Source organism: Leguminivora glycinivorella, chromosome 2 (genome assembly GCF_023078275.1).
Source record: "Leguminivora glycinivorella isolate SPB_JAAS2020 chromosome 2, LegGlyc_1.1, whole genome shotgun sequence".
NCBI classification, from domain to species: domain Eukaryota; kingdom Metazoa; phylum Arthropoda; class Insecta; order Lepidoptera; family Tortricidae; genus Leguminivora; species Leguminivora glycinivorella.
In genome coordinates, this window is record NC_062972.1 from 27,915,153 (window position 1) to 27,930,742 (window position 15,590).

The 15,590-nt window shown below is 37.5% G+C and overlaps 3 protein-coding genes across 3 annotated transcripts in view; 1 reads left to right on the top strand and 2 right to left on the bottom strand.

The window, feature by feature from the left end:
- LOC125234165 (protein Wnt-5b-like) overlaps positions 1-15,590 on the bottom strand; it is an 81,188-nt gene that overhangs the window by 31,188 nt on the left and 34,410 nt on the right. The window lies entirely within an intron of this gene.
- LOC125234203 (probable salivary secreted peptide) lies at positions 790-1,260 on the bottom strand. Its single transcript, XM_048140414.1, has one exon. It carries the CDS (start codon positions 1,237-1,239, stop codon positions 883-885), a length of 357 nt encoding a protein of 118 aa, XP_047996371.1. The 5' UTR covers positions 1,240-1,260; the 3' UTR covers positions 790-882.
- LOC125234218 (probable salivary secreted peptide) lies at positions 14,412-14,950 on the top strand. The gene has a single exon (XM_048140428.1). It carries the CDS (start codon positions 14,440-14,442, stop codon positions 14,794-14,796), a length of 357 nt encoding a protein of 118 aa, XP_047996385.1. The 5' UTR covers positions 14,412-14,439; the 3' UTR covers positions 14,797-14,950.

Below are 15,590 nucleotides of genomic sequence, written 5' to 3' on the forward strand. Positions count from 1 at the left end.
CAAAAGGAAACTAACGAACCTACACGAGGAAAAGGGTTATTTTTAAAACAATTTAGTTCCACCAATGAGTAGACGGAGCCCCGCTACTCGGAGCTCCTATTTCCGCTCTAAGGAATCAAAGGAAACTAACAACCTACCTGAGGAATAGGGTTACTTTTTGTTTTGAAGTCATAAATAATATTTTATGTATAAAAATTTTCTGTGAATTTTAGACATTTAATCTATATGCAGAACAATCAGTAGGGCTTCAAAATATATGCTTAATAATATTTTTGAATAATTATTGTTATACTTTTCAATTTTATACTCATCAACTTTATGACTTTTGAGATTATGATATCAAATATTATGGTTTGTTATTGTTAGAACCATTAAACATTATTCGTAACGAAAATTATGACTAGTGATGTTTATGACCACAAAATATATGAATAACAACTTCTGACTAACGAAAATATGAACAATAAGTTTATGGGAAAGAAAGGGATCCCGTGATAGTGATGTCAGGTCGAAACTTCGGAGGGCGATCTGTACTAAAAATCGTCGGACAATACACGTGCGAAAAGGAAAACTTCCTTTTTTACGCACTTGTATCGTTATGTACTATTATGTTCAATTGTTAACAGTTCTATTGGGCATTATTAATATTCATGAATATCATTTTGTACAATAGTTTTACAAGACATCTTTAAAAAAAAACAAAAGGGATTATTGTAGTGGCCAAATAACGGTATTTTTGATCCACCACGTGTTTCTAGATAGTTTAAGTACGTATAATAAAACAAAATATAATTAACAAGATTTGAATGGCACTTTAATACTGACAAGAAAATAAATTATTTACATAATGCACCAGGCGCACATAAGTTACAGGAAAACAAATCAATATCGTCCATAGATGGTCACCGTGAAGTTCAGCCCGCCGCTTCGCTGGGATTTCAACTTGATCTTCACGAACCGCTGTCCAACACCGCCAGCAGAAATCGTAGGGTAGCCCCCCGAGCCATCGCGATCATTGTCCTTAATGTGGATAGCTTTGATGTAGGCGAAGTTATGCAGCCCTGGTTCTGGGTATTCAATAATGCTGGTCCTCACGAAGAGAGGGAAGCCATATTTGACCTCGTTGATCTTGTATAAGGCTACGTCCCCGTATGTGGTCTGGCCGATCACCAGGTCGTGGCTCTGGCAGGAATAGGCCGCGAAAAGGCAGAGGAGCGATAAGGCGGTTAGCGCGCGCATTTTGTTCGTTCGTTTGAGGTGATAATGAGACGCCATTCTTTTATATAGCGGGATGGCGTTATGTAACAAAGAGGTATGATGCACTTTGTGTTACTTATGTTTATTTTTGTCGAGTGCACAAATATCAACGTATTTTCCATACAAACTTTAAAGATTGCGTGAAGCGTGACATGGTCCATGCAACCAATGGCAGCGACTGGCCGAAGACCGACTCACGTGGCGCCGTGTTGTCCATGACGGTCAAACCAACCACGGTTCCCCTGCTTAAATGATAAACGCATAAGGCGTCACGAGCAGGCCTCTAACCCCCGCCCATCTGGGGGAGCATACACCTGCCGTGTGTGCGGACGAGGGATTCTCTCTCGAATTGGGCTATACAGCCACGAACGTAAGTGTTACAAGGATGCTGCTTGAATCATCTGTTATAGACGCAAAGGCCTGTGTTTATTGGACGTCATTTATGACTAGTTAAGTTTCTGTCAAACCACAGAACTAATAGGTAATTCTTAGTTAAGGTTGACGAAATACAAAGTGAGCAGATTTCTTGAACAAGTTCGATGTTATATTATGAATAGGTATGAGTAGGTAATGCATTTTCAGGGTCGTTATCTAATAAATAAAACATTTTTGCAATTAGCAAATTGCATTATTTAAAATACTGTGGAAGCAATCTAGACAACACAAACAATTTCATAGTGTGTAATCTAATCTCTGTAAGTATTACCATTCCGTATTCATACATAATTATATCCTATTATGTACTCAGGTAGGTACTTGCTAGTCCAAGACAAATTTGTGTACTTAGTATCATTAATTTGTTGGCATTTTGTAAGAATCTTAAAAGATAACCAAACTGAAATGTAATGTACGGGTACATGTACATTTGTACAATTGTACAGACCAGTGTATTGTAATATTATCCTCAATAGGGATAAAGGGCTCTCAGAAAAAACTTCACTTTCCACCATCCATTAAATGTTACAGTTACGTAGCTATTATACATGATTTTCTTTTCATAAAGTAATTCTTGGTTCTTTCCTGCATAACGGCATCCCCTGAATACAACACGTCCATCCATCAGCTATGACGCCGCAATGTCATGAACACACATCACATAGTCATATCTTGTGATCCGTACTTCCTCGCTTATTGTACTTTCCCGTCTTGCATAAACTAATTAACATTTTTCTTACCTAGTTACGTCATTTGACGTCTTTCTAAAAGATTGGCCAAACATTGCCTTAAACCGAGACGCGTGGAAAAAGACAGGGGAGGCCTTTGCCCAGCAGTGGGACGCAACAGGCTAACAAATATATAACAACATCATTTTAAATTGTAAGGCGCAAGTGGCGCAACGATAGACGTCGCCAGATATGGCTTGACGAGTCTGGTGGGAGACTTTTGGGGATAGGGATACGTGGAGAAATTTGAGAGAGACCTTTTCCCAAGAATTTTATATATATCTCTGGATAGTGCGTGCCGACCAATGAGTTGAAGCCAGGTTCATTCACCTTTACTCCTATGTTCTAACTCATTCCAACACTGTGATGTATTGCCAGATAAGTTATTAAAAAAAAAAGTATAAAACATTCTTCAATCAAATTGACTTACTTTTCTTTGTATTATACGAAAAAAAAACTCAATCAAAAACCTTATTTCTCCAGTATTTACCTCCTGCGTACTATGGGAACACTAATAATAAAAAAATATGCCCGATATGTCAGAATTGTCAAAATTCATACACCGATTCAGAGATTTATTTTGCGAAATAAACGTTTTTCGACGATTTACTTAAGTTTTGCGCTATGTATTGCATAGTGAACCATTGTGGAAGTAAATGGAAACCGAAATCCGACGTAAAATTTCACAAGTAAGTACTTATTTTACCAAAATGTTCATAAACCTCACTGGCAATAAATTTTCTGCTATTTTGCTTGTAATCTTGGTTAGTTCTTATCATTATATTGTTTTCATTGTCTCAAATTATATCAAAATTCCCACGAATAGGTTTAGAAGGATAAATATGACCTTAAAAGAAAAATAATGCTATGTGTGGTTTTACGACTAGGGTGACCAATCTTTTTTCTTGCATGGTATTTACTCTTATTGAATGGAGCTAAATCTATCAACTTGGTACGGTTTCTATGTTCATAGTTCATATCACAGTATAATAATACCAACTTTATTGTTTATGTCTTTACAATGAACATGAATAATATCAAACTTTTCAGTGTTCCAAAAGATGAAGGAAGGAGGCAGCGTTGGCTGTCGATTGTACCGATAAAAGGAAATGTTTCAGAGCGTTCGACAATTTGCAGATTTGCATTTTAAGCCTGAAGATTATGACACAGAAAGAAATTTTAAAAATCGGTCCAGCAACGACGGAGATATAAATAAATAAATAATAAATATTGGGGACACCTTACACAGATCAACTTAGCCCCGAACTAAGCAAAGCTTGTACTATGGGTGCTAAGCGACGATATACATACTTAAATAGATAAATACATACTTATATACATAGAAAACATCCATGACTCAGGAACAAATATCAGTGCTCATCACACAAATAAATGCCCTTACCGGGATTCGAACCCAGGACCGCGGCTTAGCAGGCAGGGTCACTACCGACTGAGCCAGACCGGTCGTCGTGGCATAAACATTAAATTGAGATACATATATTATATACATGCGAAGAGAATTGAAATACGTACGAATTGAGAACCACCTTCCTTGAGATTTGGGGCGGCGCTTAAAAATAAAGATACTGTTTTAAAACGTCCTAGTATTTCATTATTTCCCCATTGACAAATACTTCCCTTATAATTTTGTGGCTATTCCCACTAGTTACCACCAAGTTTTTACCTGTCCTAACTACTGGGATTTTCCCCACATTGTTAATTACCACACCGGGGGTTGATAGCTACTGGGATTAGTTTTCCCAGTAGTTACTACCAAAATATTATTGTGATGGTTTAAAGTGACCGAAACACTAAAATATATATTCCATTGCATGCTTTAATAAACACAGGTGTCAGTTAGTAAAAGACAAATACTTATGTAACTCCGTATAGACAGATAAAGTCTAAGAAAAAAACGTACCTCAAAACCATACAGAAAAAGGTACGGTGAGCTAGATGGCGATACACCTTTGGGGTACGCTCAGCTAGATGGCGCTAATATTAATATTTGACATTTTAACACATATCAATATCATATCAAGCTGAGAATATTGTCAAAACGGAGGTTCAAAGGTTTTAAGCCTGTGTCGAGAGATGTCGGCAGTCTATGCACTGTGATTACACATTTTACTTTGACAGTAATTTTCTATAATACTCGATCCTCTTTGGTAAACGATAAGTTGTATAAGCCTCATGTTGCTACACTCGCCACGCTCAGGATTCTATGAGGAAAAAACCAGTACCTAGTTTACCACTGGTAAAAACTGTATCGTATTTGTGGTGTTCTTAGGAAAAGGTAACCTTTTGCCGGACATCAGTAAGGTCGAGTAACTGCAGAGTGGCATAGAAATGGACCTTATTGACGACTGACAAATTATGGACAAATTAGTATTTTTTTACCTTTTACTTGAGTTTGTGGGGATGGATGTTCACGTTCGTGATAAAACGGTTGATCGGATTTGAATTTAATAAATTACAAAATCAATCAGTCGTATAAACGTAATACGTCAAATTCCGCGGGATATCCCTAATGTATGCTTAATCATGGACACCCTAAAGAAAGAGATGCAAGACCGGCGTGACGTAATTCAAGGTCAAATTTTCTGGCTTCAAAGTAATGTTCGGCGTGCAACATCCAGTATGTATATAAGATTCTTGCCTTTTCCCAACAGTTAGGTAATTACGTCATAATTATATTGACGTGATGCCATGCAATATTGGAAAATCACCTCCAATTTTCATAGCTTTAATAGAAGTAGCAAGAGAGCCTTCGTCAGTTGTGGTAAAAATAGTTTTGTGTAATTATATTAACATTGTGTATATGTTATTCAGAATTTCAAATGTTTTGCTCAAATAACATTTTTCAAATTACTTTGCAAATTCAGGGTTGCAATTTCGGTTAAATTTGGTTGCTATGACTACAGTCACAAAAACATTCATGTTAACGAGTCATAGTATAACGACACCTCTTTCCGCTGTTTGTTTACAAAGTAAAGTTATTCACATTACAGTAGTTTTTGTTGAAGTTAGATAGGCAGCTCGCTAGCTAGAGCATTACTTGTAACTGTAGCAGTTGGGTGTCATTCACACAGTTCGTCTTTATCAGCTCTAAACTAAGGACCCCCCCTCTCTCCTATTTTTTATTTATTTATTTATGTGTGTTTCAATAGGTCGCAGGTTCTAGTCCTGCTACAGGTATGATACTTTTATTACTTTAATTTGGAGTAATCAGTAATAACCGTAATTAGAACAGTTTATCACAGATACATATTTATGATTTCACACGGAAAATACGGCCTATGTTAATTATGCATAATACTTTGAAATGAAACAACAAATTTTAAATAGTTTTTTTTTATTCAAAGCTAAATGAATAGCTCTAAATCATCTATTGTACACATAATATACACTAAATATTTTTGTATATCACAATAGGAGGTCATCAATATCGTCCATAAATGGTTACCGTGAAATTGAAACCATAGTCCCTTTGACTAATCAATTCAATTTCCACATATTTCTGTCCAACACCGCCCCTTACGATCCTCGGGTAGCCGCCCCCAAACCGGTCATTGTCCTTCACCAGAATAGCGGTTATGTACGCGAAGCTCTGCTTCCCTGGTGGGGGGTATTCCACGATAGATGTCCGGACGCTGTACTTAATGCCATATTTGACTTCTTTTGACTCGAAAATGATGACGTCACGGCCGGACGGTTTTCCAAGAACCAGGTCGTAGGTTTGACAGGAATATATCCCGAAAAGGCAGGAAAATAAGAGTATGGTTATCGCACGCATTTTGTCGCTCGTTCGTTCAAATTTTTAACGTAAATGTATATTGTTTAAAAGAAGAGGTGACTTATACAATGTATTAGATATAGTGTTATGCAATAATGAACTATGAATTTCTAAATAAAATAACTATTAAAAAAAAAATGGGTTAATCTGTTAATACCACAGCAGAAATGATTAATTTTAATGAATTCTTTGCTCTACTCGATTAAATTTATTTAATATAGATAAAGGGCCTAAACAGTAAAAAAAAGGACAAACTGAAACAGTAAAAATGTCACACTTTCGTTTTCTATCGACCCCTTATTTGCCAAGAGTGGCACTTTCTTTCTGACAAACTGAAACACAGATAAAATATTGAAACTTGTATTATCAATTACATTCAGTTTTTTAATTAGCGTTTTTTACGTTATTATATTCAAAATATAATTTAAATTAAAACGTTAATCTTTATTGAATAATGCCGTCCACAAACATCTCAAACAAACAGTCTGTCTAATGACTCTCAACGCTAAAAGACATGATAATCTTACAAGAAAATTTGATCCATTCTTCCGCTTTTGTACCAATATTTTGTTCAAATAAATTTAGTAATACTTCAGGCATCAGAGATAGCGTAGTCAACACCTAGTAAGTTTTATGATATACATATTTTATTTTAGTATTACAAAGAATATAATAACGTATAATTATATTAATTTCTCTCTTCTTAGTCGTTCTCTCATGGCTGAGGATCGTGACCAACAGTGATTTCCTTCCACTTGACGCGGTCTAGTCTAGGGCCATATAGACTGCCATCTGCACAGAACCACAAGCTTTCTTCACGGTGTCAGCCCACCTCATCGGTATTCCACCCCTGGAGCGTGCTGGTTAGAACGCATGATATGCCCGAAGAACATGAATGTCTCTTTGAGAGTGTAGATTGAGAACGCATTATGCCCGAAGAAAGTATTCAGTTCTGAAAAATATTGACTCGTTTTTCTTTATAACAATTCTAGCAGTATTGACTCGTTTGTTCTAAAAGCAGTCCATGTGATCCTGAGCATCCGTCTCCAGCACCACATATCAAAAGTATCAATCGTTTTTCTATCTAGGGTTTTAAAGTTCCAACTCAGACTTCAGGTTGGGCTTCGAATGAATCGTGCAAAGACACAAGTGATGACCAACAGCAAGAAACGTATAGGGTCGAGGTAGATGGGCAGAATATACAATATGTCGACGAGTATATTTACATGGGCCAGCAAGTCTCTTTCAGCAACAGGCAAGACAAAGAAGTCGAACGCCGTGTCGATAACGCTTGGAAGAGCTACTGGTCCATGAAGGAGCTTATGAAGGGAAACCTTCCACTGTCACTCAAGCGAAAACTCGTCAACATATTTATTCTGCTTGTTTTAACCTACGGCGCCCAAACATGGTCACTCACAGAGATTCAGAAATCCAAACTGAAGGTTTGCCAACGCGCTATGGAGCGCAGCATTCTAGGTGTCAAAAGGACCGATCGAGTCCGAAACACTACGCTGCGCTCCAAAACTCGCATTGCTGATGTTGGCAAAAAAACCGCCAGGCTTAAATGGGACTGGGCCGGCCACGTCTATCGCATGCATCCGGATAGGTGGGCTAACATAGCCACCAAGTGGATGCCGACGAAGAAGCGTGGGCCGGGCAGGCCCAGGCAAAGATGGCGAAACGATCTTGACGCCTTTCTGAAGAACTGGCCGGAGGAAACAGAGAACAGGGAGTCATGGAGAGCCAGGGGAGAGGCCTTTGCCCAGCAGTGGGACACTCAAATAGGCTAACAAAAAAAAACTTTAAGCGCCATACATAAAGATGGAGAAGACCAACGCTCGTACCAGCCGTAATACCTTGGTTGCCCGACGAATACCACGGTTTTTCCACGGCTTCTCTAATCGAGCCATTGCACATTTGGCTATTCCTGCACGTCGACATATCTCTTGTGTATATGTTATATTAATTTACTAAGATTAAAATAAACATAGTTCCTTAATAAACACAAATATAGTAAAATGAAATATTTATTTTTCAAGTAGGCATATTACAATGCGCATATGAACGTCAAATAAAGCTAGTAAGTAATAATACATATGTATAAGCGGAAAATACGTCTACGAGAACTTTACGCCATTATAAATAAATGTAAATGTTATTTTTTTCGCGAATCATACTCAGAATCGCGAGGTCTTTCGATTCTGATAGGAGAAAAAAATGTCCCAAGATTTCCATACATTTTTCAAACTTTCCATTCCGTTACCGCCGTACAAAATGTATGAAAAAATGGTAACGGAATGGGGAAAAACCTTGGGACACATTTTTTCTCCTATTAGGATTGAAAGAGCTCGCGATTCTGAGTGGAAACCACATAAAAATTTCCAAATCAAAAACAAAAGTGGGGTGGACAACTTTAAAAAAAATGGCCCAAGTAGGTACAAAGAAACCGTTATTTCTAGGTTTTTTGAAATGAAACCTTTTAAGCTGTCGCAACAATTACATTAAATACATACATGTTTACTATATTAAACAATAAGTAAATATTGTCATACATGACAGAGGTATGACACAATCCTTATCAAATTATACTACTATTTGATAAGGAAAACAAACATTGCTTACTCATTTTCCAATTAATTGTTGCTTTTAATTTAATCTCCAGTAACCAATAACATGTTGACAAATTAAGAAACTAAAAATATGACCGCGTGACCTGAAGTGGCCTCCACAGATAAGGGTTCAATGGGATACAACTTGAAAATTGACTTTATTACTAAATGTTGGTAGATAATCGTCAAATTTAGTATTATTTAATACACGATACATTTACAACCTTGGCCTCGGGTAAATTTATATACCCATAGATGCCCAAAAGTGATTAAGCTAGAATTATTTAGATGCCTATGCGCAGCAGAATATCACTTATATATTCAGTTCCCCTTATAGGTCACGGGAAGTCTTATTACACATTTTTATTAATTTATTTTCGAGCAACATGACTCATATGAGTCATGTTGCTCTCATATAGTCGTGACACAATACGAATTGAAATTACTATACAAACTCGACTAAAACATTATGTAAAGCCTCATGGCTTCAGAGCGGAGCTGTAAATTTAATGTCTTAATTACTTATGTTAAAGATGCTTACAGCAAACGACGTAGCATATGAATCATCCGATTTGAAGTCAGGATCATGATCGTATGATAAAATTGCATAATTATGCATTATCAAAAACTTAAGAGCGCTATGACAAAAAAAGGCGATATATTGTAAAATGCACAATATTTATCGACAAAATTGTACACTTTACTCATACTAAAAGACAGTGAAAGTACTTGTTTCAGTTAGAACATCTTATTAACTGTCGGTTAAATAAAAAACATATGAAAAAAAAAGCTTTTTCAATTAGTAATGATTGTTTTTCTGATGCTCGTTTAGGAAAAACCGCGTGAAGCACAGAATTCGGAGCTCTTATTATGTACAATTTGATAAGATCACTCTCATAAATGAGGTAAATTTAAGTTCCAAATATCTTGTACTTAAGGCCCATTAAACAATATTTATCATTTAATCCTTTGAAATTGAGAAATTGAAAGTAAAACGAACTCAATTTTGTCTTGAAAATACATCGAAACAAGTGATCATTTCTCCGAAAATCTACATGTTATCGAAGTTATTTTAGTATATAAATAATCTGCACAATGTGCTTAAACTGCTGTTATCCATTTGTCGTTATAATATTTTATCATGATTTTTTGCCAATTTTTTGAAAACTAGCCTTCCTGTCGCTATTTTACCGGCGACGGACGCCTGCGATTTCAGTGCCGCGCCGGAGCTCGAGCAGGTAAGACGTATGTCGCTTTGGTCTCCGAGTTTTCATCGCAAACGTCGAGAATATTTATTGTTGTGTGGGTCGGACGCCTTGTTTCTACACGGGCTATCCTCGCATTGTGTGTGTGTAAACAGCGACCAACGAATTTGATCCTAGATCCGTAAATATTTGCTTTTGTAATACTTTGTTATGTTTGAATGTTAAAGTATTACAACGTTGTGATGATAAAAATGTGAAAATTACAATACGGTCAAGATGATAAGACACATCAAGATGGTACTCGGGATCTGATGATGGAGCCAGAAGGTGGTCACCAGTACCAGTGAACCATGTAAGTAAACGACTTCGTGTTTAGGCTCGTTGGGTTCGTCTCAACAAGACCTTTGACAAGAGGTGGTACTCAGGGTCTGATGATGGAGCCAGATGGTGGTCACCAGTACCAATGAACCATATAACTAAACCCAGAGATGGGGAAATCGTAATCGATTCCGGATTACACGATTACTTGATTTTACTTTGTAATCTGACACTACTGGGTGTCAGATTACTTGTAATGTAATCAAGTGAAACGGTAAATTACCATTACATGTAAAGGAATCACTAATCATCTATACAATCATTACTATTACCAATAATTCGGAATCATAGTCGATTCAAAATAACTGAAATTATTGACTTGATTACTTTCAGATTACGAATATGTAGTACCTCAGATTGCTGACTGTCACTTTGACACAAAAGTCATCATGGGTGTCGTAAAATAGGTTTTAGGGGGTGCTGATTCCAAAATTAATGACCAATGTGGAATCTGACATTGCTGACTGTCACTTTGACACAAAAGTCGTCATGGGTGTCGTAAAATAGGTTTTAGGGGGTGCTGATTCCAAAATTAATGACCAATGTTCAATCTGCCATTGCTGACTGTCAGTCTGACACAAAAGTCATCATGGGTGTCGTAAAATAGGTTTTAGGGGGAGCTGATTCCAAAATTAATGACCAATGTGGAATCTGACATTGCTGACTGTCACTTTGACACAAAAGTCGTCATGGGTGTCGTAAAATAGGTTTTAGGGGGTGCTGATTCCAAAATTAATGACCAATGTTCAATCTGACATTGCTGACTGTCACTCTGACACAAAAGTCGTCATGGGTGTCGTAAAATAGGTTTTAGGGGGTGCTGATTACAAAATGAATGACCAATTTGGAATCTGACAGTGCTGACTGTCACTTTGACACAAAAGTCGTCATGGGTGTCGTAAAATAGGTTTTAGGGGTGCTGATTCCAAAATTAATGACCAATGTGGAATCTGACATTGCTGACTGTCACTTTGACACAAAAGTCGTCATGGGTGTCGTAAAATAGGTTTTAGGGGGTGCTGATTCCAAAATTAATGACCAATGTTCAATCTGACATTGCTGACTGTCACTCTGACACAAAAGTCGTCATGGGTGTCGTAAAATAGGTTTTAGGGGTGCTGATTCCAAAATTAATGACCAATTTGGAATCTGACATTGCTGACTGTCACTTTGACACAAAAGTCGTCATGGGTGTCGTAAAATAGGTTTTAGGGGTGCTGATTCCAAAATTAATGACCAATGTGGAATCTGACATTGCTGACTGTCACTTTGACACAAAAGTCGTCATGGGTGTCGTAAAATAGGTTTTAGGAGGTGCTGATTCCAAAATTAATGACCAATGTTCAATCTGACATTGCTGACTGTCACTCTGACACAAAAGTCGTCATGGGTGTCGTAAAATAGGTTTTAGGGGTGCTGATTCCAAAATTAATGACCAATTTGGAATCTGACATTGCTGACTGTCACTTTGACACAAAAGTCGTCATGGGTGTCGTAAAATAGGTTTTAGGGGTGCTGATTCCAAAATTAATGACCAATGTGGAATCTGACATTGCTGACTGTCACTTTGACACAAAAGTCATCATGGGTGTCGTAAAATAGGTTTTAGGGGTGCTGATTCCAAAATTAATGACCAATGTTCAATCTGACTCATTGCTGACTGTCACTCTGACACAAAAATCGTCATGGGTGTCGTAAAATAGGTTTTAGGGGTGCTGATTCCAAAATTAATGACCAATGTTCAATCTGACATTTCTGACTGTCACTTTGACACAAAAGTCGTCATGGGTGTCGTAAAATAGGTTTTAGGGGTGCTGATTCCAAAATTAGTGACCAATTTGGAATCTGACATTGCTGACTGTCACTTTGACACAAAAGTCGTCATGGGTGTCGTCAAATAGGTATCCGGAGGTGTTTGAAAACTAATGACCAATTTGGAATCTGACACTGTTGACTGTCACTTTGACACAAAAGTGATCATGGGTGTCTTCAAATAGGTTTTCATGGGTACTGATCTCAATATTAATGATCAATTTGGAATCTGACATTGCTGACTGTCACTTTGACATAAAAGTCGTTATGGGTGTCGTCAAATAGGTTTCCAGGGGTACTGTGCAATGTCAGGTTCCAAATCGGTCATTACTTTTTAAATCATTTCATTAATTTTGGAATCAGTACCCCCTAAAAACTATTTGACTACACCCATGATTCCTTTTGTGTCAAAATGACAATTAGCACTGTGAGATTCCAAAATAGTCGTTAATTTTGGAATCAGCACCCCCGAAAACCTTTTTGACGACACCCATGACGACTTTTGTGTCAAAGTGACAGTCAGCAATGTCAAGATTCCAAATCGGTCATTAATTTTTAAAATCAGCACCTCCGGAAACCTATTTGACGACACCCATGATGACTTTTGTGTCAAAGTGACAGTCAGCAATGTTAGATTCCACATTAGTCATTATTTTTGGAATCAGCACCCCCTAAAACCTATTTTACGACACGCATGATGACTTTTGTGTCAAAGTGGCAGTCAGCAATGTTAGATTCCACATTGGTCATTATTTTTGGAATCAGCACCCCCTAAAACCAATTTTACGACACCCATGACGACTTTTGTGTCAAAGTGACAGTCAGCAATGTCAGATTCCACATTGTTCATTAATTTTGGAATCAGCACCCCCGCAAACCTATTTGACGACACCCATGACGACTTTTGTGTCAAAGTGACAGTCAGCAATGTCAGATTCCACATTGGTCATTAATTTTGGAATCAGCACCCCCTAAAACCAATTTTACGACACCTATGACGACTTTTGTGTCAAAGTGACAGTCAGCAATGTCAGATTCCACATTGTTCATTAATTTTGGAATCAGCACCCCCGCAAACCTATTTGACGACACCCATGACGACTTTTGTGTCAAAGTGACAGTCAGCAATGTCAGATTCCACATTGGTCATTAATTTTGGAATCAGCACCCCCTAAAACCTATTTTACGACACCCATGACGACTTTTGTGTCAAAGTGACAGTCAGCAATGTCAGATTCCACATTGTTCATTAATTTTGGAATCAGCACCCCCGCAAACCTATTTGACGACACCCATGACGACTTTTGTGTCAAAGTGACAGTCAGCAATGTCAGATTCCACATTGTTCATTAATTTTGGAATCAGCACCCCCGCAAACCTATTTGACGACACCCATGACGACTTTTGTGTCAAAGTGACAGTCAGCAATGTCAGATTCCACATTGGTCATTAATTTTGGAATCAGCACCCCCTAAAACCTATTTTACGACACCCATGATGACTTTTGTGTCAAAGTGACAGTCAGCAATGTCAGATTCCAAATCGGTCATTAATTTTTAAATCAGCACACCCGAAAACCTATACTCGTGGTATATGCACTTGAAATGTGAAAGTGAAAATGCTAGAATGACATGTAAACCACGAAGTTGTATAGTCATATTGTTCATTGGTATTGGTGACCACCATCTGGCTCCATCATCAGACCCTGAGCACCACCTTGAAGTAATTAGAATTGTATTTGTCTTATTTTATCATCATATTAATATATACTTTACTCTAATACTTATCATATAACAAAAGCAAATATTTGGGATGGGATCTACTTTTATAATTATTACTTTAATTTTTTAAATAAATTTTAACATAATTGATATTATTTCGCGCTATATTCTCGTATTTTCGTACAAAATAATGTTTATTAGAAACCAAAAGTTTATATCGAGATAGTAGATTGTGGTTGTTATCAAAATTCCATAGAAAGGATCAAGATTGTTTTGTCCATTATTGTAGTGCGAGCGAGTGATAAGACGTGCTAGAAAGGGTCGGCATATTGGGCTCGCGCGGCGGGTAAAATACCTAATTTCGCCCGACGCCGAAATGTTATAACGCTCTTAAGAGGAGATAAAATTAAGATAACAGCTATTTGCATCTTGGATAATCCCATCCATCTTATATAAAAAAGAGCGCGACCAATTATCACCTCAAAACGAACGAACAAAATGCGCGCGCTAGCCGTCTTGTCACTCCTCTGCCTCTTCGCGGCTTCCTCCTGCCAAAGCCATGATCTGGTGCTCGGCCAGACAACCTACGGAGACGTCTTGCTATACAAGATCAACGAATATAAATATGGCTTCCCTTTCTTTGTGAGGACCAGCATTATTGAATACCCGGAACCTGGGAGGTACAACTTCGCCTACATCAAAGCTATCCACATTAAGGACAACGACCACGATGGCTCGGGAGGGTACCCGTCGATCTCTGCTGGCGGCATTGGACAGCGGTTCGCGAAGATCAAGTTGAAGTCACAGCGAGGCGGTGGATTCAACTTCACGGTGACCGTTTATGGACGATATTGATTTTTCAACTTATGTGCGCATAGTGCATTTTGTAAATAGGTATTAGATATTTATATTTGTTAGTAATGTTGAGTTTAACAGATTATTTTGTTGTAGTTTTATTGTGAACAACGCAATGATTGAATTGTTTTGTGATTAAATGACTTATAAATGAGTGTGTATGTAAATGTAATCTTGGTTAAAAGTGGTTTTTATGTATCCAGTGCCAAGGAGGTAAGAAAAAATATAGTAGGTAGGCAAACAGGCAATGCAATTTCATTGTGACACTTGGAAAAATAAAGCAGCGTGCAGCGTTTTGTAGCAGTAAGCAGTACTTACTTACATTACTTTCACGCATGTATTTAATATAATCATGACTCTCATACCTACCATACCTAAACGTAGAAGACTTAAGTACCTACCTAATTACAATAATTATCTAACATTTTTGCCTAGAATAGGTTGACTTTAGCTAGCGTTTCCAACGCTGCATCCATGAAAGAGACGTAGTCGCGGATATTCGCCGAATCTAGCGAATATGTCTGTTTTGACATTGACAGTGACTCGTGGTAAAATGCAAATAACTGTCATTACATAAGAAGATTTAACATTTACGAAGAAGTAAGGTGGGAAAGCAGTAAACATTATGATGTCAACTGTTCTGTTCATAACGTTCATGAATTTCATGTCACGTCTTCGGACATTAGGACGTTACCCACCAATTTGTAACTGCCAATAGGTAACAACAAAATAATGTTCGTCTTGTTACGAGTTTCTTTGCAATACAGAATAGTTTGAACTCAATAATATATTTC